At 41.8% G+C, this 27,967-nt stretch overlaps 1 protein-coding gene and 1 non-coding gene across 2 annotated transcripts; both read right to left on the reverse strand.

Annotated features, from left to right (window-relative positions):
• Positions 1–8,063: 8,063 nt before the first annotated feature.
• Positions 8,064–22,229, reverse strand: snapc2 (small nuclear RNA activating complex, polypeptide 2). Its single transcript, XM_034139662.1, is given in 8 exon segments — positions 8,064–8,504; positions 10,109–10,197; positions 10,930–11,077; positions 11,079–11,234; positions 12,308–12,426; positions 16,889–17,027; positions 17,480–17,650; positions 21,829–22,229. Coding segments are annotated over 8 exon segments (1,335 nt in total). The 5' UTR covers positions 22,036–22,229; the 3' UTR covers positions 8,064–8,198.
• A 723-nt stretch (positions 22,230–22,952) lies between these two features.
• Positions 22,953–23,034, reverse strand: trnal-aag. The gene has a single exon. It is a non-coding gene; the product is annotated as a tRNA-Leu (tRNA).
• Positions 23,035–27,967: the final 4,933 nt, after the last annotated feature.

Consider the following 27,967-nt stretch of genomic DNA (forward strand, 5'->3'; position numbering starts at 1 on the left):
TGTGACATTATTATTAGTTTGAACAGTTTGACAGTCGTAAAATAAACACGACTCAGATACTGGTTCATCATTGCAAAAATGTGTTTTCTGCAGAAAAATTGATATATGGATGTATATTGTGTCACATTTAAATTGCACTTCTTTGTTCCCTTCCATCGTCGCTTCCAGTCATCCCGGTTCTCCATACATCTGGCCAGTTCATTGGTACTTTGTGCTCCTGCGTCATTCTTGAGTACGTCCACGTATGTTAGTGTACGCAGTCTTCAAAGTAACCAAGCAACCTAAATTCATTTGTAATTTGTCTGTCCAATGACCTTGCTCCCTTTCATGTCATGTGATACCTTGCGTGACGAGCGAACCGTTTAATCAACCTGTACTGTACTGTAGCTAGCAGCAGCAAGTTCGGTAGCATTATAACAAATGTAATAGCTTGCATTTATAATGTACAGCAAACCAACACACAAGAGCGGCGCTCAAAAGAGAAAGGACAAGAGAGGTTGGAGATTGGGTGGGGGCCCAAAACAATATTTGCATCGGGGCCAATCACAACCTTGTTACGCCACTGCCAGGAGGGGTTCGATCCTCAATGCTTCTGTGCATAATTGTATACAGGATGTGAACATTTCTCCCTGGATAAAGCTTTTTTATACTTTCACAGCATTGAATAGCTCTGTTTGAAAAACAAAAAAGGGTTTTTGAACATGTTTTAAAATATGTCCCCTCTCTTTCGGACAAACCAATTTGGCAGCAATAAATATTGGATTTCCACTACAAGTTATTTTTCCAAAATGAATTATATCTTGTGTTTAAAATGCAATGGCAACATCACTGGTATATATTACTAAATAGCTGGCCAATATAAGAGCATGTGATGACCATCATGGCTCATGACTGCATGGATATTTAACTCCTGAGATCTTGTGGCTCTTTCAATTTCCTGAAAAATAAAACTTAAAAATGTATTTTGGTGACACAATGGAAAAAGAGATACATTCAAATTTGATCATCCAGAGACAATGACTACGGACAATCTGGAACTAAATTAGCACCTTAGGATAGGATTAGTTTTATTCATGATTAAATGCTTTTTGAGGGATCTGCAGTTAAGGTATATTTGATTTGATGGTGTAATAGCAGCCACAGGAGGAAGTGTTCTTAGTTTTAACAATAGCTGATGTGGCGTGCCTTATCAAAGCCAAGATAATAACTGCAGTATAACCCTGTGCTGAGTCGATACTTGATACAGAATATTGAATACCAAGGATATTCCCGCTTTCTTAGTGCTTGAGAGGTCAAAGCAGAGGTGTGTTAAAGTCTAACAGAAGGGCAGGGATAGTAAAGTAAGATAACGTTGTAAAATAAAGTCACTTAGGTCTTATCAGACACTAAAGCATGACACAACCTCCTTCTGAGTTATATCCAGTGCTTGAATTGGAATAAAAAAGGTGCCAGTACTCTAAATCAACAACTGTTTCAAGTCAATTTATTTATACAGCCCAAAAACAAGTATTTGGCTCAAAGTCACATAGTATCCTATAATGCTGGTGGGTTTGTCTCTTTACTGTATATTTTAGAAAGGATCACTGGACTTAAACAAAATGACTCAGGGTGCATCTGAGATTAGAGGGGGTGCAGTGGTAAAGTGCTACATTTATAAGTGGGGAGTGGACCTGACACCCTCTAGAGGGGTCTGGGGGCATGATCCCCCGGAAAGATTTTTTTTAAATATTGAAGTTAAATTCATCCATCTGGTGCACTTTGAGAGCAAAATGAAGAGATATATGGATACATCTCAACATCCATATGAAACAGAACTGTAAACAGATTTACTTTTTCTTTATGGATATAAAAGAAAGTAAAGCCTGACTCCTACAGGCGGCTGGTTAAATGACTCCTCGTCCCTGAGTACACTCATCTTTCAGCAGGAAAGGAGAGAGGGAATCAATGAGAGACGGGAGAGAAGGCTCTGTGGGAGCTAGTGCTACAGAACTTGGAGAAGGAGGCTCGACCAGAGAAGACTCCCCGTCAGACAACATTTCTAACACAGGCACAGCATTTCGGTATTAGAAGTCGGCTCCTTGTCCGGCGACAACCGGCGGCATCTCATGACGCATGACGCATCTAGGTGCATCTACGCTGGGCATATTTCTTGTCATGCGTCATGACGTGCCGCCGGCCGAGTATGCGGCTAAGTACCGGCACCTTGCCGGTACTCAGTAAGAAGTGCCGGTACCATATGGGTAAAAATCAGAAGTGCCGGTACCGCATACCGGTGAGTACCGGCCCAATTCAAGCACTGGTTATATCTTACTGTTTCATCCCTCCAATTATAAATAGAGCAAAAAATACAAAAACAGCTGTGCATTTCCTTTGACCTCAACACCTATAAAGCTACTTACACACTGATAACATTGAAACATAGTATACATGTACTATACATCAGTATAGTAGACTTCCTCTGCATAATCTTACTCAAAGAGGCACTTAACCAAGCAGGAAGAGATGATAATGACCATAAAGAAACATGAGACACTAAGAGATTCACAATGATTATAACCTTAGGCGCTTTCACACCGGAGTACTTTTCCCCGTACTTTTCCCGTTTAGTTCTGATAGTTCCTGGGATTTTGCGTTCACACCAAAAAGATAACTTAGTTCATGAGAACTTTTTGAAGTTTTTTGAAGCCGCCATTGTATTTGCTGGCATTAGCATTATTAGCATTAGCATTAGCCCCGCGCACCAACGGAGAGAGAATAATGTATGGCAACAAAAAAAAACATGAGAGCTGTGGAGTGATGAGGAGGTGTCGGCGTTCTGGCGATTTACTCCCCCAACTCCGGGGACTTCCGGCCGGGGACTTCGGGTGGTAGTATACGCCGTGAAGTTGTTTGCGGCCTGCCAGTAAACCCAAAGCAGAAGAAGAAGAAGTGACGTCAGCGGCTTCATTTGCGTAATCTTCCCTCAAGGACTTATTCCGGTGTGAACGCGATCGGCTCTTAGTTCCATGGGGGAACTAAGTGCTGGGAACTAAGTGCTGGGAACTAAGTATGGCAAAGCACTTGGTGTGAAAGCGGCTAATGGCCAAGACAATTAAATAGAAACACAACATGATCACAAAAACTACCAAAATTCACACATGACAAAAAGGGGCATAACAAAAACAGATAATAAATAACTAAAATGAGAAAAAACAATTACAAAATTGAAAAGGTACAACTATAAGGAGACACACTACAAAGGCACAACACAACTACAAAGAAATGCAAACAACTACAAAAAGGAGCAAGACAACCACAGACAAAAATAATTACCAAAATATTTACTAATTGACAAAAGAACTACAAAGACACACAAGATAACTACATGAGTCCCAAAACAACTACAAAGAGATGCACACAACAACAAAAAGGGGCAAAACGCCAACAGACAATAAATAACTTCAACAAGACACAACAAATATACAAAAAAACACTACAAAGATACACAAAATTACCACAAAGAGATTAAACAACTACAGAGAGATGCAAAACGACCACAGAGGGGCTCAACAACCACAAACAAAAAAGAACTACAAGATCAAATGATATACAATTGACCAAAACATCTAACAAGATACACATAACAACTACAGAGAGATACAAAATGCCTACAAAGAGGCTGACAACAACTACAAAGGGATGCAAAGCAACAACAAATAACTACATTAAGACAAAACAATTACAAAAAGAGAGTGACTACTAGAAAGCGTGCGTCTTGGTGGTGGAGCTTTTTTCTGGGCACCATGGCCCATGATAGTTATATAGGAATAAATAATGCTATGAAAAAAGTAATTAGATAAAACCATTTTAAAACTGTCCATTTGTTGAACATAATGAAATAATGGAACATTATCAGCGCAGAGATCAGCCTGGCAGGATGACAGCTCAGTTTTATTTCTGTGAAAATGTGCCGTATGTTTCGTTTCCCAGACAGGAAAGTGACACACTCTGCTGCAAGATTGCAACATCAGGATTAAGATGTTTTAGCAAACCCAGTTGTAAACTTTGCACAAGACCAATGTTGAACAGCAGTTAGAAAATAATTGACCCCTGACACTCCCTTCTAACACGTCACCGCAGGCTGTTAATATCAATAGTGTCAACACAGTATTTTCTTATTATTATTCATCCTGTTTCTATACTTGTAAGAGCATTTCAGGAGTTGCTCAATGTGGACCAAATTAAGATATGAGTACACAGTGGTGTAAAGTCACTGAGTACATTTACTCAAGTACTGTGCTTAAGTACTTTACTTGAGTATATCCATTTCTTGCTACTTTGTACTTTTACTCCACTACAGTTCAGACATGTACTACATGTATTTAATACCTTTAGTTACTTTGCAGATTTTGATGAATGCTGTGAAATCTAATCAAGTGTTAAATCAGACTGTAGTTCCACCTGGAGTAAATTCACAAGCTACCCTGCAGTATACAAAGTCCTTCAAACTAGCTGCACCTTTACCAGCTTTGAGAACGCTTTAATGATCAATCATTATAAAACATATCATATATATTATTCTGAAACTGGCCAATCTGCACAATCACTATTTTTAATTTTGGTACTTTAACTATATTTTGATGATAATACTTTTGTACTTTTACTTGAGTAACATTTTGATTGCAGGAATTTTACTTGTAACAGAGTATTCCTACACTCTGGTACTTTTACTTTTACTCAAGTACAAGATCTGAGTACTTTTTCCACCTCTACAGTACTGCATTGTACCATATAAGCAAATACTGTGTGTTATGAGTACAATGTAAATAGTAACTGTGAGAGATATTCACCTCTGAAATGTATTGGAGTAGAAGTATAAAGGTGGATTAAATGGAAATACTCAAGTCAATTACAAATATCTCAAAAAAGTACTTAAGCACAATACTTGAGTAAATGTACTTAGTTACTTTCCACCTCGTTACATTAAGACTTTCAATGTAAGACTTCAGAACATCAGGTTATAATACTCGGTAAAGTAACTTGAGTAAAATAAAACAGTTGTTAGTTTTGATTCCCAGCAGCCTACTGTTAGAGCCCAGCCCTTCAACTGGCCTGTCTTTTTCTAGAAAATCAATAAAAAACCAAATGGCTTTTGCTGCTCTCTGCACACTCCCTCCTAACGCTACACGTCATCGCTGGCTATTTATATCATCGGTGTCAACACAACACTGATGCCATGGCAATGCTGCTCCACCTCAAGTGCACCATCATGAAGAACGCCTGTTTCCCTGAACATAATCACAGAGGCTCAGAAAGCCACTGTTAATAATTCATCTTCAAATAATGATTAACAGATGGAAACGTTGGTCACAAAATCAAATGCACCTCCCCAACAGCAGTGAGCTTTCCATGCACCACATCACAAATCATTCGATATGAAGGAAACGTTTGCCATACAAATATTTCAGTTCATTGTGTAAGGAAATCGTTTTTTATGGAGTATATACAAGTAAATGAAAAGTATTATAACAGGCTAATATCTAGTTTAAAGTTAGATAATGATCTTGATAACATTGATCATTCTTTTGACACTTCGGCAGCGATAGGCTATTGACATTTTGGTTTTACTACACATGTACTGTATCGCCATAATATTTCAAATGACATCCAGTCATAAAGGCAACAATCCTTGCTAAACAGAACACAACAAATAATGGTCTTAGTAATTCATTAAATAGAATCACAGCACAGAAGAGGGGTGTTGGATTTCAGTGTTGTCCAGCAGAGTTCCCAGCTGTGGTGAATAAGGTTTTTTTATTTGGGCATGAAAAATACTAAAAAGATAAGAAAGAGTTCCCTTTCATCTTACCAAAAAACGAATAATGTTTTCGTTCAGTGTTGTGGGGCACCACAGGCAACACTGGTAAGATGAAGGAGATGGTGGTAGATGTAAGCGCCCACAGAACACACCCTAAACCTGTCACCGGCAAGTGTGTTGACGTGGAAACTTTGCAGGACCAAAGTACCTGGGATGAGACCAGAGGCCTGTACTACGAAGCTGGATTTTCGCTTAGCCGGCTGACTTCAGGGAAAACTCGGGCTTTCCGGTCCTACGACGCTGGTTCTCTTTTTAGCAGGCTAGATTTCCATGGTAACTTATGCTGAGCGGCAAACCTGCTCCGGAGCAGGTTAGGTGGCAGGCTAAGAGATCAACTCAGTGAAAGCACCGCCTGCTGACCAATCAGAGCTCCGTGTGCGGAGTTTAAAGCGATCAAGTCATATTACAGGATAGAGGAAATACAGAAAAACTGCCGTTGCAGGAAAGACGGCCGTGAAAATTAATAGAATATCCCCTCCCATCTTCAGAGCAATCTGACTATTATAACATTAGCGTTAAGAAAGCTTACTTAAATATCTGCCACGACATAAGTAACCGGATCAGAGTAACATTAAGTACAGTCCGCGGCACTGTGAGTGCAGACGTCGATGTGTTCATTATATCATATCACATCATAATGTATCATATATTTCCTTATTTGAGTCAGCTTCTTGAGCCGTATCTGGCCGTGCAACACTCACAGTGTCACATACTGTATGCAGAAGTATTATTTTAAGCAACACATTAAGTTGATGAAACACTCGAGTCAAATTCTCCTAATTAAAGTCAGATCGTGTCTTGGACGGGGCAGTGATATCATAAACCTGTTAATGTACGCATTCAAACGCTTTTTCTTTTACCAGCTGTATTCACCTTGCAGGTGCAGCTATGTGGCTTTTATCCTGGATAAAGTGTTTAAGTCATGGATGTTTAAAGTTTAACTTCTTCATATTTGACTAATATTAAAGTTCACTTTTCATTCAGGAAGTATGACGCTGCGCTGTCAGTACGCTTGTCCGTGTTTGAGATTGGTTGAATGCTCCAAATACCACCCCTTTCATGTGAACGCGCACCTAACTAGATGGGACACGGCTGGCTTGAGCGATCCACTTGATATCCAGCGTCGTAGGACAGTTTAGCCAGAGCGCGTATGTTTTGGATTGGGCCAACCGGCTAACTCAAACATATCCAGGTTAGGTTGAACCAGCTTCGTAGTACAGGCCTCAGGACAACAACCAGGACTGGGATTAAAGAAATGGGCATTTTAGAAGAAGGTTTACTCCTTTACTGGTACTGAGGGGTGGTGTTAGGTCATTACAGAGGGCCCGGTGCACGCTGTATAAAGCCCAAACACACACCATCCGGTTGTCTTGTCCCATCATTAAAGGTTTCCTATCATGCTATATTTAGGCATATATTATGGGTCTCAGATATATATACAAATATTTAAAAACATGTCTACAAAGTGCATTTTGCATGATAGGTCCCCTTTAAATAGAAACACGACATTGGCTGTTTCTCAATGTCGAGTAAACCTGCTGCAGAGCCACTATTTCAAGTATACTACGTCATCGAGTGGCGCCGAAGGACTGTTTAAATGCATGTTAAATGCCCAGCATTCGGCGCCACTCTGACGTAGTATACTTGAAATAGTGGCTCTGCAGCAGGTATACTCGACATTGAGAAACGGCCTGTCTCAACATATATTTTACCCAGCAATCATCGTATAACTGTGTTTCACAAAAACAAAGAAAATTATGTATTTTTTTATTTTATTGAATATTTTTGTAATGGTTCACTTGTAGTGTATGTTATGTTTAATATTCTTAAGTAACATTATTTGACCACTGCTTGTCTTTTTCTAGAAGCTCATTATAAAGTGCAGAATGGCTCTTGCTGCCCTCTGCTGACAAAGTGCAAAGATGCCGGGTGAAATCTGAACCCAGACACCCATTCTGTGTTATTTGGACATTTCACTTCTGTACTTCGACAAATACATATACATTTTAGGAGACTAGAAAAAATAGTGAATTAATAGATGAGAAAATCTACATCAATAAATCAGAGAACTCTTCTGATGGTCAAATAACTAGGGTTGGTGGGACACAACACGACTGAAATTGAGCTTGGCCTTCCTGACATTTTAACCATTAATAAAAGGAACATAATCCGGAGTTCCTATCATTTAAAAAGAAATCAGCCAAAGTTGTTGATGCATCAGTGTTTATTGTTGTCTTAACAAAAGCAGCTGAACTATGCCTAAAAAAAAAGGACAACATTTACATTTGAATAATGACCTATCAATACCAAGTATTAAAAAAAAAAACACATTTTAAACTGCCTATTTGCGCTGTAAGAGTTTCAGAGGCACCATAAATGGGTTGAGGGGCAGACAGAGTCCCGTTAAGTCCAGCTCCCCTGATTGGCCGGTGGCGTTATTGCTCCCTGATGATTGGCTCTCAGCTTCCTCCGGCTGCAGTCTCTTTTCTCCACTGTCCGTGACATCACTGCTGTCAGCTGACCCAGCGGCGTTCTGCTCTCCGTTTGTTCTGGTGCCGTCTGTCTGAACACAGAGTCCCCCCTTCAGCTCTTTCAACATTTCTGTGGCCATCTTGGAGTCAGCGGTGGAGGAGAGAAATCGGTACACCTGAAGACAGGAAGACGAGGGCTGTCAAGTTGTTTTTCTAACCAGCTGTGACATGATAGCGTGATAGTGGTGAATACAACATTTTTTAAAGGGAACAAAGTTTAACAATAAAAATCCACAAACTGAAAACTAATGAAAGGGTTAATGACCTGCAAACTGGACAACACCACGATAGCCACCTGTCAATCACAATTTTACCTGGAGGTTTCTACTTGACCAAAACCTTTGCAAGTTTGGTACGCACCAGAGTAGGGCTGCACGATTTGGGGAAATAATCTAATTGCGATTTTTCTGACAGATATTGCGATTCGATTTGCGATATTTGTTTTTAAGCGACCCAACGGAAGTTTATTGTAAAATGCGGCCATATCTCCGGCTAGGAAGGTCGTATCTACGTGCTCCCGTCTCTAGCACCCCCGCAGCCCGAGCTACGAGTGAAAGAACTAAACTTACATGAAACTTCCGTTGGGTTGCTTTAAAGTCAAGCTTCAGTTTAAGATTCACCCTGTAATAGAAACATGTGATGGAGCATTACTAACCTGACTCCGATGCTTTGTTTCACCAAACCATCTAGGAAAGCTCCATTGGAAGCCATTTGGAAAAGAGCAGGCACTTTCAAAAAAACTTGGCAGGTGATTGGATCAATCTGTCTATCACCTTCTATCATGGGCCACTTCAAATTGGTTAACAATGGCTGGTACATGTGGAGCACAGCACTTCTGATTGGTGTGGATGACTGACACACAAGACATTTTTTTTTTTTTTTTTTTTTTTTTTTTAAATAAAGAAATAAAAGTTTTTTTTTTTTTTTTTAAATCGTAGGCTTTGCGATTTGATAATCGCATCATTTAAAATCGCGATTTCGATTTAAAATCGATTAATCGTTCAGCCCTACACCAGAGCTGCATACGTTTATACTGTACAACACCACATTATTTATGAGGGGATACCATCTTCAAAATTATTTTAAATCAATTAGTGTCCTATTTTCTGCCGTTTGTGTGTCAATATAACTCATTTCCGACAAGACAAGGGCCCAGTGCTTGCCATCAGTGTGAGGCGGCAAGGGTTTGAAATGATGTAAACAGGACTGGGACATTACATGGCAACATATCACAGTTCCAGCAACGGCAAACACGTTTTTACTGCCTGATTTGAACTTCTTCCTAGTTCTTTTTGTCAAAAGTTCACCATTAAAGGGTTTATGAATGAATGACCTGCGTTTATTAGCCTGTGCTTGCGGTTCCTCTGATTTCATGTGTTTTTATGTTCCGTCATAAATCATAATGTTATTGTTTCTGTGAACGTTTATTACGCCATGTGTCATCCTTTGTTTACCTTTTTATTACATTTGTTTCCCTACTGTAGTCTCTGAGCTTGCAGACATGTGAACTTACGAGAAGAATGCATAAAGAGCTCAAATGATCTTGTTTTATCAAATCAGCTGCTGCTTCTCCATGAAAACATGGAGAGAGGACAGAGAAAAAGTGTTAATACTTCAAACTATTAGAGTGCCCTGACCTCTAGAGGCCAATCAGGTGCACAACATGAATTTAGGGCCAATAAGACCCCCAACCAAATAAGTGGTTTGCAGCGTGTTGTACCTGGAGCAGATGTTTCTTCAGTTTGCTGCAGTCCAGCAGGGGCAGCTCCTCAGGCAGAGACATCAACAGGTCAACCACTATCGCACTCTCTGGAGGGCCAAATAACCTGAGATTAGATCATGTGATGCAGTGGGGGGGATATGTGGTCAGGAAGACATGTATTATTGTGGCCAATACATTACTGTGCTACGCATGGGATTGTATTGTAGAGGTCAGAATGGCTTTTGCAACACAAATAATCCTAAAAAAATTCAGAAGCAAGGTTTATTAAGTTGTGAATTTGCACTTTATTATTTTATTCTGAATCTAAGTTTGAAGGTCAATCATAAATCTTTAAAATAAGTATTTAAATGTGCACTCTGAAGTTTTTCCAACAGTGCTTTTGTTGTTAATTGTTATGTTGTTGTTGTGTGTTAGGCAAAGTTTGCACAGTATAATGGTTAACATTTAGCAGTTGTTTCATGCATTCTGATTCCTTCACCTCATAAGACTCATGAGGGCCCCCACTGATCAGGTGTTTTTTGTGGGGTGTAAATGTATAAATGTAAATACATTTCCAATCATCGAAAAATAAATAAATAGTGTGATATACCGTGATAATTTGGAAAAATACCGTGATATGAGTTTTTTGTCTTCCTGCTCAGCCCTATCTTAACAGTTAATAAATAATGCTGCAACTCGAATACACCTGTTAGATATTTTCTTCATAAATCAAAGAGCTGTTAATGGCTCCACTAACATTGTTTCCAGAGGACTGCAGATGATTGGTTGATATATCTGCCGTATTTTAGACGTCACCAATCAGAGGACTTTGGACTCACCCATAGCGGTGAGGGTACAGCTCTCGCCGGGGGTGTTGATGATACTCAGGTAGTGGTAGATCCTCTCAAAGTCCACCACGCTCTGCACGGCCAGCCCCATGGGAGAGTGCTGGGGGACACATTTGCTGGTGCGACCAAACTTGGCGTGGAATTGCCGCACGGGGGTGAGGAGGGGGGGGGGGGGCGGAAGCCCCGGAGGATGGTGCAGGACTGGGGGCTGGAGCTCGGCTGGTGGGAGACGTGTGAGGACTGGATGAGGGGGACTCTGACGACGAGGTGGTGGTGGGGGGTCGCTCTGAGGGCTGCTGGGTGATAAAAATGTCAATATTATTATTATTATTATTATAAAGATATATTTTATTGATACTAAATTAGGAATGTTTTTTGTTACAGCAGCATGTTAAAGCTCCCATGTCATGCTTTTTCGGTTATTACCCGTCCCCTTGTGTGTTATGAAGGTTTTTCTGCATGTAAACGGTGTGCAGAGTCACAAACCCTCAAAGTACACCCTGTAGGGAGTAAAACTCTAACACAGAAAAGACCTGTCTATGCTGCCCCAGAACGCCTCGTTGGAGATTTTCTTTTTCAATGTTGTTCTTCCGGGAACCAAGTGACGTAACGACGACCCCTACGTTACGTCCGCGGAGCCGTTACGTTAAGTCCGTGGATTGGCCCAAATTGACCAATCCGCAGAGACACACACACACACACACACACACACACACACACACACACACACACACACACACACCACACACACACACACACACACACACACACACACCACAACACACACACACACACACACACCACACACACACACACACACACACACACACACACACACACACACACACACACACACACACACACACACACACACACACACACACACACACACACACACACACACACACACACACACACACACACACACACACACACACACACACACACACACACACACACACTTTTCTCAGCTGCAGCTCCGCCAATTTCTCCTCCCTGAGACGGCGGGACGCGGCGAGGCTGTGAGTCGGTGTGTGAGCACACACAAACTCCCAGCCAGGCTACGGGTGTGTGTGTGTGTGTGTGTGTGTGTTCGGGATGGTTTCGCTGTGTCTCGCTGTCTCGCAGACGGCCACTGGGCTCACAGGGAGGGGGGGGCACGAGCTCCAACAAGCCGTTTAGGACAGAGAGTGAATACACATACTATACAGAGATGCTGTATGAGAAACCAATGTGAGTTTGGAAAATTGCACAATATAAATCTATTCTAGTAGACCTCAACAATGGAATTATGATCAGTAGAAATGGCCATGACATGGGACCTTTAAAACAAGGCATTGCACATCATTTGAAAATAAAGTTGACCGACCGCAGACTGAGAGGTGGGGGGGGGAGCAGGTGAGGCTCCAGCTGCAGTAGAGAGCGGTCGTGGGGTCACTCCTGGGCTCATGGCTGCTGCTGGACTCTTCAGTGCTCTGATTGGACGGGCTGTGTTCAAATCAAATCAAGTTTATTTATAAAAGCACATTTAAAAGCAATTTTTGGTCGAGCCAAAGTGCTGTACATGTAATAAAAACACATTACTACAATCACAATAAAAGACAATAAATTACAACAGATATATATAAAAAATAAAAAAAAACACAAGGAAAAGTCAGGAGTCGTGCTCCGCTCTAACTAGAAAGCCAGAGAGAAGAAGTGTGTTTTTAGAGTAGATTTAAAACCCCCTAGGGTCTGGGCCGACCTCACATGGAGGGGCAGAGTGTTCCAGAGCCTAGGGCCAGCTGCAGCGAAGGCTCGGTGCCCTCGGGTTTTAAGCCTGGTCTTGGGCACTACCAGCAGCAGCTGGTCAGCCGACCTTAAAGCTCTGGCTGGGGTGTAGCGCTGGAGCAGTTCAGTTATATAGGCCGGAGCCAGCCCATTTAGTGCTTTAAAAACAAATAAAAGGATTTTAAAATCAATTCTGAACCGAACTGGGAGCCAGTGCAGTGAGGCCAGAATTGGGGTGATGTGGTCACGCTTTTTGTGGCCAGTCAGCAAACGTGCAGCTGCGTTTTGGACTAGCTGCAGGCGTTTAATTGAGGCCTGGTCCATACCCACATACAGAGCGTTGCAATAGTCCAGTCTTGAGGTAACAAAGGCGTTAATAACCCTTTCTAAGTCATTAAAAGATAAATACGACTTGGTTTTGGCCAATAATCTTATTTTAAAAAATCAGGATTTGACTACGGTGCTGACCTGCTTGTCGAATTTAAAAGTGTTAGTGAAGGTCACTCCAAGGTTCGTGACAGAGGGGAGGATGTTTTTTTTCAGAGCCCAGAATATCAACCCGAGAGGCTGGAGGTTGGGGTCCAAAAAAGATGACCTCAGTCTTGCTCTCGTTGAGGTTGAGAAAGTTTTTGCTCAGCCATAATTTTATCTCTGCTAAGCAGTCCATCAGCTGCTGTAGTGAGTTGACATTTGCTTTGAGAGGCAGATAGATCTGTACATCGTCGGCGTAGCAGTGGAAGGGAATATTATGTTTAGTGAGAATTGAACCTAGGGGCAGTATGTACAGTAGAATAAGGATGGGGCCCAGAATCGAGCCTTGGGGAACCCCACAGGTAAGAGGGGCTTTAGCAGAGGAGAAGGCACCTAGCTGCACTGAGAAGCTACGGTCTGTCAGGTAGGACCTGAACCATGCAAGGGCAGAGCCTGTGATGCCAGCGGACTGTTCAAGCCGTGACAACAGGATGCTATGGTCCACAGTGTCAAAGGCAGCTGTCAGGTCTAACAGCACCAGGACAGCTGGGCTACCTGAGTCGGCGGCTAGGAGCAGATCATTAAAAACTCTTAAAAGGGCTGTTTCAGTGCTGTGCATGGGTTTGAAGCCAGACTGAAACTTTTCATGGATGCCATGCATGGTTAAAAAAGACTGCAGCTGGGCGTAGACTACTCGCTCCAGGGCTTTAGATAAAAAAGGTAGCTGGGAGATGGGCATAAAATTTGCGAGAATGGAGGGGTCGAGATTTTTCTTTTTAAGTAGTGGCTTAACCACGGCATGTTTGAAGGCAGCTGGGACACATCCTGAGGTAAGAGAGGTGTTTAAAAGTAATAAAATACTTGCTCCAACTGAATCAAAAACATCTCTGAGAAGGCGAGAGGGAATGCTGTCTGAGGTGCAGTTTGTCGGCCACAGGTGCTTGACTACATCCGAGAGAGAAGAGAGGGATACAGGCTCAAAGTGGTCGAGGACAGCAGGGCACAGAAAAGGAGCAGGATCTGGGGTAGCACTAGTGTGAGCTAGCCTAAGAGCAGATACTTTTTCAATACAAAATGTAAGAAACTTATCACAGAGAGTAGTCGATGGGACAATAGAAGAAACATCACAGGGATTAATGATAGAGTTGAGGACATTAAAAAGAACTTGAGGTTTATGGCTGTTTTTGGAGATGAACAGAGAAATGTGCTCTGTTTTGGCTGCTTTGACTGCCGTCTGGTAGTCGGAAAGGCAAGCACGAAGGATTTCTAGGGAGACATGGAGTTTATCCATTTTTCCATTTTCTCTCTGCACGCCTGCAAGCACGTCTGAGATCACGAGTACAGTCATTGAGCCACGGCTCTGATAGAACTTTGGTGCGTCTAAGCGTAAAAGGAGCAACAGAATCCAGTATTAGTGTATATGTCGAGTCAAACATGGAGATAAGCACATCAGCATTAAAAGCACAGTTCACATCTAATTTACAGATCGGAGAAGCATTAAAAACATCAGAGAACTGTGAGGCAGTCAAGGGGTTAATCGAACGCAGACGACGCGCCGGGGCACGTGATTCGACTCCTGCGGAAGGGATGGAGGTTGTAAACAGAACCGGTAAATGGTCTGAGATACGCGTTGCTGCACAGATTTCATCCACAGATACAGACAGTCCAAACGATAATACTAAGTCCAAAGTGTGTCCTTTTTCGTGTGTTGGGCCAGCCACGGACTGAACGAGACCAAAAGAATCAAGGAGATTTAAAAAGTCCCTAACCAGGGGTTTGGACTCGCAACACACATGGACATTGAAGTCTCCGGAGATCAAAACACGATCATATTTCACCATGATCCCGGACAGAAAGTCAGAAAAGTCATTTATGAAATCCTTATTGCACTTTGGCGGACGATACACGACTGCGCAGAGTATAGGCGAGGCCGGGTTCAGTTCAAAAAGCTGCAACTCAAAGCTAGCATAGCTAGTTACAGGGTGAAGCAATCGGCATTGGAGGCTAGCTCTAAACACTGATGCTATGCCCCCACCATGGCCGGTGGTACGGGGGGAGCTGAAGAATGTACAGTCAGGAGGAAGAAGTTCAGAGAACGGTATATACTCGCCAGCGTGGACCCAGGTCTCCGTCAGGAACATAAAATCCAGTTCACGAGAGGTGAAGAAGTCGTTTAGCAGGAACGTTTTGTTTGCTATCGACCTAGCATTTAGCAAAGCCATGCAAAGTTTTCGCTCCGGGCTTGCCGAAGGTGTAGTGCGTCTCAGCTGACGAAGATGTGCGTGTTGAACGCCGCGCAGGCCGGGAGCAGTCAGTCGGGCAGGAGGAGCTGTCAGCGGGCCCAGCAGAGGCCGCAGCTCCGGAAAAACAGGGCGAATGCATCGATCCCTCACATGGCGTGCAGCGAGAGGGCCATGACATCCGAGGCGTGGATAAGTCCCAGAAGAAGCCGTCAGGTATGCTTTAAGATGGACCAGTGCACCACCACGCTTTCCCCGTCGTCTAAAGCGCTTTCGGCGAGGCAGGATGCAGGGCAACCGGCGCAGGTAGGTGGGTATATCCAACAGTAGAGGGGGGGGGGGGACGATTTATGGTTGCCAGATGTAGGTTTGGGCAGCAATATAAACTCCAGTGAGGGTCTGAGGTGGAGGAGAGCTTGGCGATCGTAGACGAGCAGAGCAGAGACATTCTGACAAACATAAAACAAAAACAGGATAGCTAAAGGTAGAGAGCTGAGGGAGGCGCAGGCGCCATCTTCCCACATACTGGTCACAGTGTTCTCAACTAAGAGGGAAAAAATCACATTATGAAAAAACTGTAATATGCCCTATCATCACAGTGACATGAAGGAAATTAGCAATGCATCATTACGGTTCATTAATTATAACCATCTAGTGCAGGGGAGTCAAATTCATTTGAGTTCAGGGGCCACATGCAGCCAAATTTGGTCTCAAGTGGGCCGGACCAGTACAGAAATCATAGCTTAATAACCTATAAGTTCAGTTCACATTTCATAAATTATCTTTTAACAAAACACTATGAACAACCTAGGGCTGTGCAATTAATCGTATTTTAATCGCAATTACGATTTTGGCCTGCCACAATTACGAAAACAACATAATCGAAAAAAACTATTATTTTGCTTTGCTAGGTTGTGACTGCAACATATTTGATCTAATTAATTTTGGTCTCATTTATTTGTATTTATCATATTTATATATGTTTAGTAGCTTGGGGAAGTGGGCTCCAAAATATTTGTTGATCTTGTTTATTGGTATTTATTATTTTGATATTATTTATTTAAATGTATCATTTATTTTATTTATTTTTGTATTGGTTTTTCAGTTGAATTATACGTTCAGGGTAATCAACAGTTAAAAAGATACTGTTCAAATTATTATTTGTATTTGTTTTAAAGTTCAATAAATGGATTTTTTCAAAGTCAATGAATAATCGTGATGTCAATTATTGACCAAAATAATCGTGATTATGATTTTTGTCATAATCGCACAGCCCTAGAACAACCTGAAGTTTCTCATAAAAATAAGTGCATTTTTCCTCCGCTCGCATCTCCTGTGGGCGGGACTAAGACACGAGGATAGGAGTCGAGGGGGGGAATTCGAGAAATGAGAAAGGGCCCTGGTATCAATATTTGTTGTCCGTCAAGTGTTAGTAAGTGTGTCTACATAGAGAAGCTGGAGGTCCGTACCTTTGACTGGCAGACGGGGAACTGGCCTCAGAGGGACGGTGCATCCTACAGGCCTGTCCTGTTCTGTGGGGGGTCTGTTGACCCGGGGGGGGTTGGAGTATCTCAGGGTGTTAGGCTCTGTGGAGCACACTGTGAGCATCTGAGGAACAGAGGGAGAGGACGATGTGAGAGACACAATAATCAGTTCAGACCAGCAGGTAGAGACAGGTTGGATTCGTCACGTCAATATCTAGCACTTCTACCCCTCTCTTTCAAAGGGATCTCTTGAAAATGTTGTTTTTCCGTTTTTTCTCTTTTTGTTGTTGTTTTTTATTCATTGTCCTTTATCTTTGAGACTAGACTTCTGTTTCCTTTAATTCCATCCATCCATCTTATATCTGAATCATAGTTTAGATTTTATAAAATCTTAATGCAAGCATTTTGGATTTCTTAGTCTTTTATCAATGCATTTGTTTTGTTTTCATTTAGTTTACTCGTGCTTTTATATTGCAATATAATATGTTCTTTGTGTACACGGAATGTTATGTAATGTAAAGTGTTTTTGATAACAAAATATTGAACAAATAAATACTGTATATATGTTTGCAGTACCCGAGAGAAAGCATCTGAAACGGTTTCTTCCTGGGCTCCAGCCACCAGAGAGGCCATGCGTGTCCACTCCTCGATGGGCTTCCTGTCCTTATCCTCCTGCATCTTCTTCCTCAGTTCTAAGGTGGCAAAGGAGATCACCTGGCTCTTCAGAAGTTCCACCATAGTGTTGATCTGAAACAATGGACGGGACAAACCACACGTCTTTACATTAGAGCTACTCTGCAGTGTTTATACTCAGGGGTGGAAAAGTATTCAGACCTTTTATTTGAGTTAAAGTACCAATACCACTCTTTAAAAATACAACATTTCTAATAAAAGTACTGCATCAAGAATGGTAAAAGTATTTAAGTGCGGTTTTAGTTTTAGTTATTTAAATATAGTGTTGGATGGTTTATTTATCTATTTGTATAATTGTATTTTTAATGAATTAGTAGGAATTTAATTATCATTCAAGATTTCAACATGACACCAAAAATGTAATTGTTTTAAAGAAATAAAACCAAATAATGAACATACATTCAAGGTCCCATGTCATGGCCATTTCTACTGATCATAATTCCATTGTTGAGGTCTACTAGAATAGATTTATATTGTGCAATTTTCCAAACTCACATTGGTTTCTCATACAGCATCTCTGTATAGTATGTGTATTCACTCTCTGTCCTAAACGGCTTGTTGGAGCTCCTGCCCCCCCTCCCTGTGAGCCCAGTGGCCGTCTGCGAGACAGCGAGACACAGCGATACCCAGCCCGAACACACACACTCCCCGCAGCTTGGCTGGGAATTTGTGTGTGTGCTCACACACAGACTCACACTCGCTGTGAGTCTATTAATCTATATCAAACAATCATATTTTAAATGTGTTTGCTAAATATTGTGTGTCAAAATCCTAATTTTAACCTGTAAAATAAATGTAATGGAGTAAAAAGTACAATATTTGCTTCCAAAATGTAGTCGAGTAGAAGTATAAACAAGAATGAAATTGAAATAATCTAGTAAATAACAAGTACCTCAAATGTGTATTTTAGAACAGTACTTGAGTACATGTACTTAGTTACTACCCTCAGGGGCGCCGTAAGGGGGTGAAAAGTTAGGACGATTCTTAGGGCCCGTGACTGACAGGGGCCCAAACTATTTTAGAACATTAAGAAAAAAATGTTTAAGTAACCTTTCATCATTCATCAATAATTAACATTACCCTTGGAGAGGGTCCGAGTCCGACCCTTGTCAATTAACTACAGGGGTCCCTCAGGGCTCTGTTCTTGGTCCCCTCCTCTTCTCCCTGTACACAAACTCGCTCAGATCTGTCATTAGCCCGCATGGTTTTTCATACCACTGCTACGCTGACGACACTCAATGAATTCTGTCTTTTCCCCGCTCAGAGACCCAGGTCGTTGCACGCATCTCTGCTTGTCTAGCTGACATCTCTCAGTGGATGTCTGCTCACCACCTCAAGCTCAACCTTGCCAAGACTAAACTGCTTTTTCTTCCTGGAAAAGATTGTCCCACTCTTGACCAAACAATCAACATGGGCACCTCTGTTGTTTCCCCGACTCGGACTGCAAGGAATCTGGGTGTGACCCTAGATAACAACCTGTCCTTCACTGCAAACATCGCTGCTACAACCCGCTGCTGCAGATACACGCTTTACAACATCAGGAGGATACGTCCCCTCCTGACCCAGAAAGCGACGCAGGTTTTGGTCCAGGCTCTCGTCATCTCACGCCTAGACTACTGCAACTCCCTCCTGGCTGGTCTACCTGCATGTGCCATCCTACCTCTGCAGCTCATCCAGAATGCAGCGGCTCGCCTGGTCTTCAACCTTCCAAAATGTTCCCACACCACGCCGCTCCTCCGCTCCCTTCACTGGCTTCCAGTTATTGCTAGAATCCACTTTAGAGACAATGGTACTTGCGTACCATGCTGTGAATGGATCTGGCCCTTCCTACATCCAGGACATGGTTAAACCATACACCCCAGCACGTGCACTCCGCTCTGCATCGGCCAAACGGCTCGCTGCACCCGCACTGCGAGGGGAACCCAGGTTCCCATCAGCAAAAACATGTCGGTTTGCTATCCTGGCTCCAAAATGGTGGAATGAGCTCCCCATTGAAATCAGGACAGCAGATAGCGTGCACATCTTCCGGCGCAGACTGAAAACTCATCTCTTTCGACTCCGCTTCGAGCAATAAAATGACTAACAAAGCACTTATATACTAACAAAGGACTGGCTTATCTAAAGCCAGTTGAGTAGCACTTGAAATGTTTTGGCTCTATGAAACCTGATGTACTTATATGATTCTGTTTTCTTCAAGTTTGTATCTTCTTGGTCGAATGCACTTATTGTAAGTCGCTTTGGATAAAAGCGTCAGCTAAATGCAATGTAACATTAATAGAACGTTATATTGATAATGTACTCACTAAACTTACGATTCATTTAACTTATTTTCTTCCAAAAGTTAATTATCCAAAGCCTCTGTACACCCCCTTCTATTTACATATAATGGTTTGGTCTTGCCTCCAAACACGGTGCGGCACCGGACATGGTTCTGTGTGTACCATGTCTCAACGACTAACAAAGTCAGGCTTTCAAAAAAGAAAAGAAAGGAGAGAAAGACAAGAGAGAGGGACTAAAGGGCGACAGTATGTCACCCAGTTTTTCAAAATAAAAGGTGGGTGTGGTCCATGAGTGGTGGAAATGTGTCTGTTAGCTAAGCATAGTCCATTGTAAATAATAATTGTAATGCTTTTTTTTTACTAAACTGACATTAAGTACTGTTAATATCTTCACAGAAAATTCAGAGGTTTTTCATTTCAATGCTAAATGCAGGTACATTTTTAGCAGCTATTCATACTAAATCAGTTGTCCCTCCCCCTGGTGCCAGGACCAACAGATCCATATTTAGGCTCAACAGCCCTGTCCCCCCATAATGCTGAACCAGCTTTTCTCATTGTGTTGAATGACATGCCACTTAACATATCTGAAGGGAGACTGGAATGGAATACACAACACACACACACACACACACACACACACACACACACACACACACACACACACACACACACACACACACACCACACACACACACACCACACACACACACACACACACACCCACACCACACACACACACACACACACACACACACACACACACACACACACACACACACACACACACACACACACACACACACACCACACACACACACACACACACACACACACACACCACACACCACACACACACACACACACACACACACCACACACACACACACACACACACACACACACACACACACACACACACACACACACACACACACACACAGAGAGAGAGAGACAGAGACAGAGAGACAGAGAGAGAGAGAGACAGACAGACAGAGAGAGACAGACAGAGAGAGACAGACAGAGAGACAGAGAGACAGAGAGACAGAGAGACAGAGACAGAGAGACAGACTGAGACAGAGAGAGGAGAGAGACAGAGAGAGAGAGAGAGAGAGAGAGAGAGAGACACACAGAGAGACAGAGAGAGAGAGAGACAGAGAGACAGAGAGACAGAGAGAGAGAGAGAGAGAGAGAGAGAGACACACAGAGAGACAGAGATAGAGAGAGAGACAGAGAGACAGAGACAGAGAGACAGAGAGAGAGGAGAGAGAGAGACAGAGAGAGAGACAGAGAGACGAGACAGAGACATAGAGAGAGAGAGAGAGAGACAGGGAGAGAGAGGACAAGAGACAGAGAGACAGATAGAGATAGACATATATATATAGAGATATAGAGAGACAGATAGACAGAGATACATAATATACAGAGACATATATACATATATACATATATATATATATATATATATATAATATCATATATATATAATATTATACATATATATATATCAAAACAAAAAGCTAACATCCAATTATACATTTCAAACACAGTATTTTCCCACATATTTAAGTTATATTTATGTGGATTTATGCATTCATGTTGAGAATGTTCCATTCAAAAATGTTATACTAAAAGGCATTTACACCATAAAAGATGACTATTGATCTATTGTCAGGAATGTTAGTCTTATATCAAATAGTGAATTATACTGCAGCAGAATGTTGCACGTCTGCACAGTGTTGTATTTTCACAGCTCAGTGTCAGTAAATATTGTGCAGTTAGTATTGGACAACAAGATAGATGGAAGCATGTACCGGTAGAATTATTTAAAGCATAAATGAGTCGGTTGGGTTCTGGAGGTGTGGTTACAGCAATTGTGCTTGGTTGCAAAGTCCCTGGCGGCGCCCCTGACTACCCTGTACTCAGATTGTTGAATGTATAGGTTTTAAAACGTACCTCTAAAATGGAGCGGGTGCGGACATGTTTTCTCAGGAATTCACAGTCAATGTCTTCGTTGACGTTGTTGGTCTCCCGGAGTTCCTTCAGGGCTTTCAGGAGCTTCTTCTGCTCGGGCCGCTGCCAGGTACCGGACACTTTCAGTGGAGCCGGTGGTGGTTCAATACTCAGGTTCTTTTTCTTGCGTTTACGAGGAGGAGGCTTCATCTCAAATTATGTCACGGATACAACCTAAACTGCCACAAAAGCCCCTGGCTGGTTCGTCCCGTGAAAACTGGAGTAGTTTTTTACCGTTACTCACTGGACATAAAACTCAATTTTACCTTAAACAGAATTGATAACACGTGCCTTTACTGTTTTCTCTCACAACGACAACAAAACGTCTTCTGGTCGTTTCCGGTGCAATATTTTCACAGTAAAAGCGCGATCCCGAGACCACATTTATCTTAAACAAAATATGTTGCAACATGATGTCCACATTGAAATGCTCCTTGGACTTTTAACGTTTTTTTTCCTGGCTTGTGACCTTTTATTCAAATGGATTAATAAAAAACGATTTTAGAGTTTTCTTAAACTTTCGTTCAAGGCAGAGGAAAGAAAATTGAAAATGGAATTGCCCTTTTTAAATGCAAATGTAATAAATCCCCTCAATAGAAAGAACCTCTAATCGATAATCAACATGTTCAAATAAAAGTGAACTGTCAAATGAATTTCTCATTTTAATTTGAAAGCAAGAAGACTAACTGTTTCCGGGTTCCTCAATCCGTTGTGGGAACAATTCGCCCTGAACTTTTACTCACAGGTATTGTTTTATAATATTTATCTTCTATTTAATACAGTATGTTGTATTGCTTCCTTTACAGGCCGTGTACATTTCCTAACAATATTGCTCATATCAGTTACGGTTATAACCCGTCGGGGGATTAATAAAGGTTCTTCTTCTTCTATAAACAATTTACGACAGGAATTGCAGCCTGAAGAAACCCTCAACAATACAAAGGAGAAAACACCCTGGCCTACTAATGGGTTCTATAATAAAATTGGAAAGGCACTGAAAGCGGTATGCGGTATTTTACTTTTGACATACGTAACAGTAATATCATTTTAAAAATGCATAAATGTTATGGCAGCGGCGGGATTCGAACCCGCGCCTCCGAAGAGACTGGAGCCTTAATCCAGCGCCTTAGACCGCTCGGCCACGCTACCGTTGAATTCAATTGAAGGCATCATGACGTCATAAACCGCAACTTCTCCCAAATGTTGGGAATATGAGAATGCGACCTCCAACTTTCTTCGGCCAATGAGAATGTGAGCCCCAACATTCTTTGGCTAATTACGTTCGTGGCCCCAACATTCGTCCAACATTATATGCTCGATGCTCAATACTTGTAAATAGTAGTTGTTTTGTAAATATCTACTTGTGTATAATAGTTGTTTTGTAACTAATAATAGTGTTACTACTTGAATATAATTTGTTTGTAATGTAGTTCATACTGGAAACGTATAGTTATATTGTAATTTGTAATTGTAGTTATTTATTATTAGTTTGCTGAGAATAGTAATCTCAGTATTTATCAAATTACTTCTAAATTTGAAGTCTTTGTTGTATTTATTGTACCGTTGTGGTGTGTTTTAAATAAATCTTTCAAAAAGTATTTCCTTATTTATTTTTTCTCTGAACAAACAAAACTGGTGCACAGCAGTTGTACAGTAAGTGTTTTAATGACAGTTTGTGGAGGATAGCACATTAGTAATGGTGATGATGACAACATTTAATAGTATTAACATTCACTCTTGAAAGCAGTACTCAGATCGTCTACCTAAGTGAAAGTACTTATACCAGACTTAAAATACTACATTACAAGTAAAAGTCCTGCATTCATACATGCGGTAACATTTAGAATATGTACCTCTAAAGATGTAGTGCAGTAGAATTAAAGAATACATAATGGAAAAACTTAAGTTAAGTACAACATCACATGTATATTTAAGTACACTTGAGTAAAGTATCATTGAGTCATAATACACTATTTCTATGGCACTTTTCACAAATGAAATCTCTTCGTGTTGGGTCAATGCAATGTGTTTAAATCCCACAGTTTCCTGAAGGACTTGAATGAATGCCAGCTACTGAGTAGAGGGTCTTTCCATAGCTGACCCTCATTCTGAAGAACTGAAAATTCCTCTTTCAATTATGTTTATTTTTTGTCTGTCACATAGCGTTGTTTTCTTTTTTTTCAAGTGTCAAGTTAAAAACCTTGTAAATAACGTGTGACCAGTTGTAGAATGCATTTCATCGTTTTTTATCTTCTTTTTCATTTGTTTTATCTATTTTTCACTATTATATGTAGTATATATTCCACCGTTTTAATTCCCCTTCTCATTGTACATACATTTGTCATTCTATCACAGTTTTATGATTATTTAAAATATGATCCCTTGTTAAAAAGCACTTTTGGGGATTTCATTTGTGAAAAGTGCCATAGAAATAGTGTATTATGACTCAATGATACTAACAACAACAGAGCATGAGCAACCTTAACACAGGTACAAACACTGCTGATGCTCTATACAGTATGAAATGAAATATGAAATGACTTACCGACACAGTGGCACTCACTGCTCCGGGACTGAGGACAGGCACTGAAGCTGTCTGAGGCTGTGCAGCCTGTAAAAGGCAAGAAATATACTGACATGTGTTTAAAGAAATCATAGCATTTACATTCAAAATATTCAAAGTTATTTTTCGGCTGCTCTAAAGGAAACACTATTTGTTTTTAGCTTTCAATTGTCATTTCAGAATTAAATGTGTAACACATTATTTAATAAAACATTAAAATGGCTTTTAATTCCCTTAATACTATTTGGGAAAAATGGTGAAGGAATACAAACACGCTTTCTGTATTTGTAAAAGTCAGTTTATCATCACTTACTGAGACAGCAACGCTGGGTGCAGTGCTGAAGCTTCTTCCTGTGGGGTAAGTGCTGGTAGATGCTTCTGTGGGGTCCGTGACATGGGTCTGTAAAACATTCAGTATGAGTCAATTGTATAAATAATCTAAGTTAAACTGTTATTTAAAAAAATAAAATCGATGTACCTCTGTTGCCTTTCTGGGTCTGGCTGTACTCAAATGTGGCTTTGCAAGAGCAGCGTGTGCACCACCACATCTTGACTTTGTAAACTGAAAGGCAATAAAGCAAGCAAATATGTCATGAGAGGATACTGTCAAAATATAATTTGTCTTAAAATGTTAATGGTCAATACATGAGTCTAAATAACTGTACAAATACCATTGACAAGTTTAGTGGTGTTCGCAGGTGTCCTTCTGCTGCAGTCTGCTGGTGTCCCACAGCGCCTTGGACAGTACCTGCTGAACTCTGCTGCCCCACAGCTCTGTGGACCGGACCAGATGCAGCACTCTGCTGCCCCACAGCTCTGTGGACCGGACCAGATGCAGCACTCTGCTGCCCCACAGCTCTGTGGACCGGACCAGATGCAGCACTCTGCTGCCCCACAGCTCTGTGGACCGGACCAGATGCAGCACTCTGCTGTCCCACAGCTCTGTGGACCGGACCAGATGCAGCACTCTGCTGCCCCACAGCTCTGTGGACCGGACCAGATGCAGCACTCTGCTGTCCCACAGCTCTGTGGACCGGACCAGATGCAGCACTCTGCTGCCCCACAGCTCTGTGGACCGGACCAGATGCAGCACTCTGCTGTCCCACAGCTCTGTGGACCGGACCAGATGCAGCAGTCTGCTGTCCCACAGCTCTGTGGACCGGACCAGATGCAGCAGTCTGCTGCCCCACAGCTCTGTGGACCGGACCAGATGCAGCAGTCTGCTGCCCCACAGCTCTGTGGACCGGACCAGATGCAGCACTCTGCTGTCCCACAGCTCTGTGGACCGGACCAGATGCAGCACTCTGCTGTCCCACAGCTCTGTGGACCGGACCAGATGCAGCACTCTGCTGCCCCACAGCTCTGTGGACCGGACCAGATGCAGCAGTCTGCTGCCCCACAGCTCTGTGGACCGGACCAGATGCAGCACTCTGCTGTCCCACAGCTCTGTGGACCGGACCAGATGCAGCAGTCTGCTGCCCCACAGCTCTGTGGACCGGACCAGATGCAGCAGTCTGCTGTCCCACAGCTCTGTGGACCGGACCAGATGCAGCACTCTGCTGTCCCACAGCTCTGTGGACCGGACCAGATGCAGCACTCTGCTGCCCCACAGCTCTGTGGACCGGACCAGATGCAGCAGTCTGCTGCCCCCACAGCTCTGTGGACCGGACCAGATGCAGCAGTCTGCTGTCCCACAGCTCTGTGGACCGGACCAGATGCAGCACTCTGCTGTCCCACAGCTCTGTGGACCGGACCAGATGCAGCACTCTGCTGTCCCACAGCTCTGTGGACAGGCTGTTGTTCCATGACAGTGAACATAGATCAGTAATGAGTTTGTTTAATGATATGGATGCAAATAAACACTTGCACAGACAACATGAGGTTTTCATTTAGTTCTTGAGAGTGTTACCTTCTGAGGGTGGAATCCACAGGTACACTGCCGCACTTGGCCAAACAAGGATTTCTGTCCATGTGCCTGCATTGGACACTTCTCAATCTGAAAATAGCAGTTGTGCATTTGATTGAGTTAAAAAAAAGGATGAATCATTTCATTAGTGCAGTAAATAAAAAGGTACTAAAATACATAGTTCCATGAATATACTCATACCCTTTGATACAGCTCACACCATTTCTTCTGCCTGGGAGCCGGCCTGTTTCCCTCCCCTGCAGGCCAGGCCCCCGTGCTGGCAAACTTCCTCAGGCGGGACATCCACTCTGAGTCCGACATGGCCTTGTGTGCTTTTGCTTTCCTCAATTGTTCCTTTAAATGCCATTTTTAAAATGTCTTCCATTTTTGTAAAGCACTTTGAATTACCTTGTGTTGAAAGGTGCTATATAAATAAACTTGCCTTGCCTTGCCTTTAGAGTCATATATGTGAGAACATTTTTAAATGCATAGAAACAACATAGCTGCAGAAACATATATATCAAGTGAAACACTTTTACGAGGAGTAAGCTGTCAGGTCTTTATGCCAGAAATTGTGTGTGAAAAAGTTATTGTTTGGGTTAAAAAGATCTTTCTGGCAGTAAGCCTTGAAAGCCTCTCCAATGTGTTTGAAAGCAAGCTCATAAGAACCTTAATTGCAATCATATAAAATATTTGTATAAGAAAACATTTAGGGACCTTTAACACAGTGTGCATTTCCAATGATATGATTGGGGGGATAATAACCTGCTCTTGATTCTGAATATTTAATTTCATAGAGGACATGCGAAACTATGACTAACATATATCATGTTTTCATGCTTTGATAAAACACAATGTAGTATTAATTGTATTACTAAAATACCAGGCCCTGGCACAGACACATTTGTGTATGTAATAATCATTTCCTGATGATTTATTTGATACAAATAGCATTTTCTAATTAATGACATGTATTTTATTGTATATAACATGGTTTTGTAGTTCCTATAAAACATATAAAAAACGTTTGGTCCATTGTAGTGAAAGGTAAGCATTAAAACAAAAAACACAATATAAATGTTAAATATACTTGACCTTTACATTGGAGGTTTTATCTAAAAAGTAAATTGTGTGTTTGAAAATATCATGAATTAGAAAAGCATTTGATTAGCGTCAGCCAGAGCCGTATATGGCGCTGGCGTCAGCTACCTTCTTGGGCAAGTAGCCTATGTAAATAAAGGCCTAGTAATCTATATGACAACACGATACAACAGTTTGAATTAACTATAAATGTATAGTCATAACATATACAACACTGTAATAAGACTCACCATGTTCATAAAAACGTAAAAACTTGTAAACTTTGTTAGCGTCTCCGTTATCTGACAATGGGGTCAGATAACGGAGAGTTTGTAAGGATAATAGTTGAATGAATCTATATGACAACACGACACAACAGTTTGAATTAACTATACACTTGTAGTCATATCATATACAACACTGTTATAAGACTTACCATGTTTGTAACCACTCGTAAACTTTAATGATGTCCTCGATGTTATTACGATGTACGCCCCCTTCGTTGCTCCAACATTTCTCCGCCGTGATTGGTC

Source organism: Trematomus bernacchii, unplaced genomic scaffold, assembly GCF_902827165.1.
Source record: "Trematomus bernacchii unplaced genomic scaffold, fTreBer1.1, whole genome shotgun sequence".
NCBI classification, from domain to species: domain Eukaryota; kingdom Metazoa; phylum Chordata; class Actinopteri; order Perciformes; family Nototheniidae; genus Trematomus; species Trematomus bernacchii.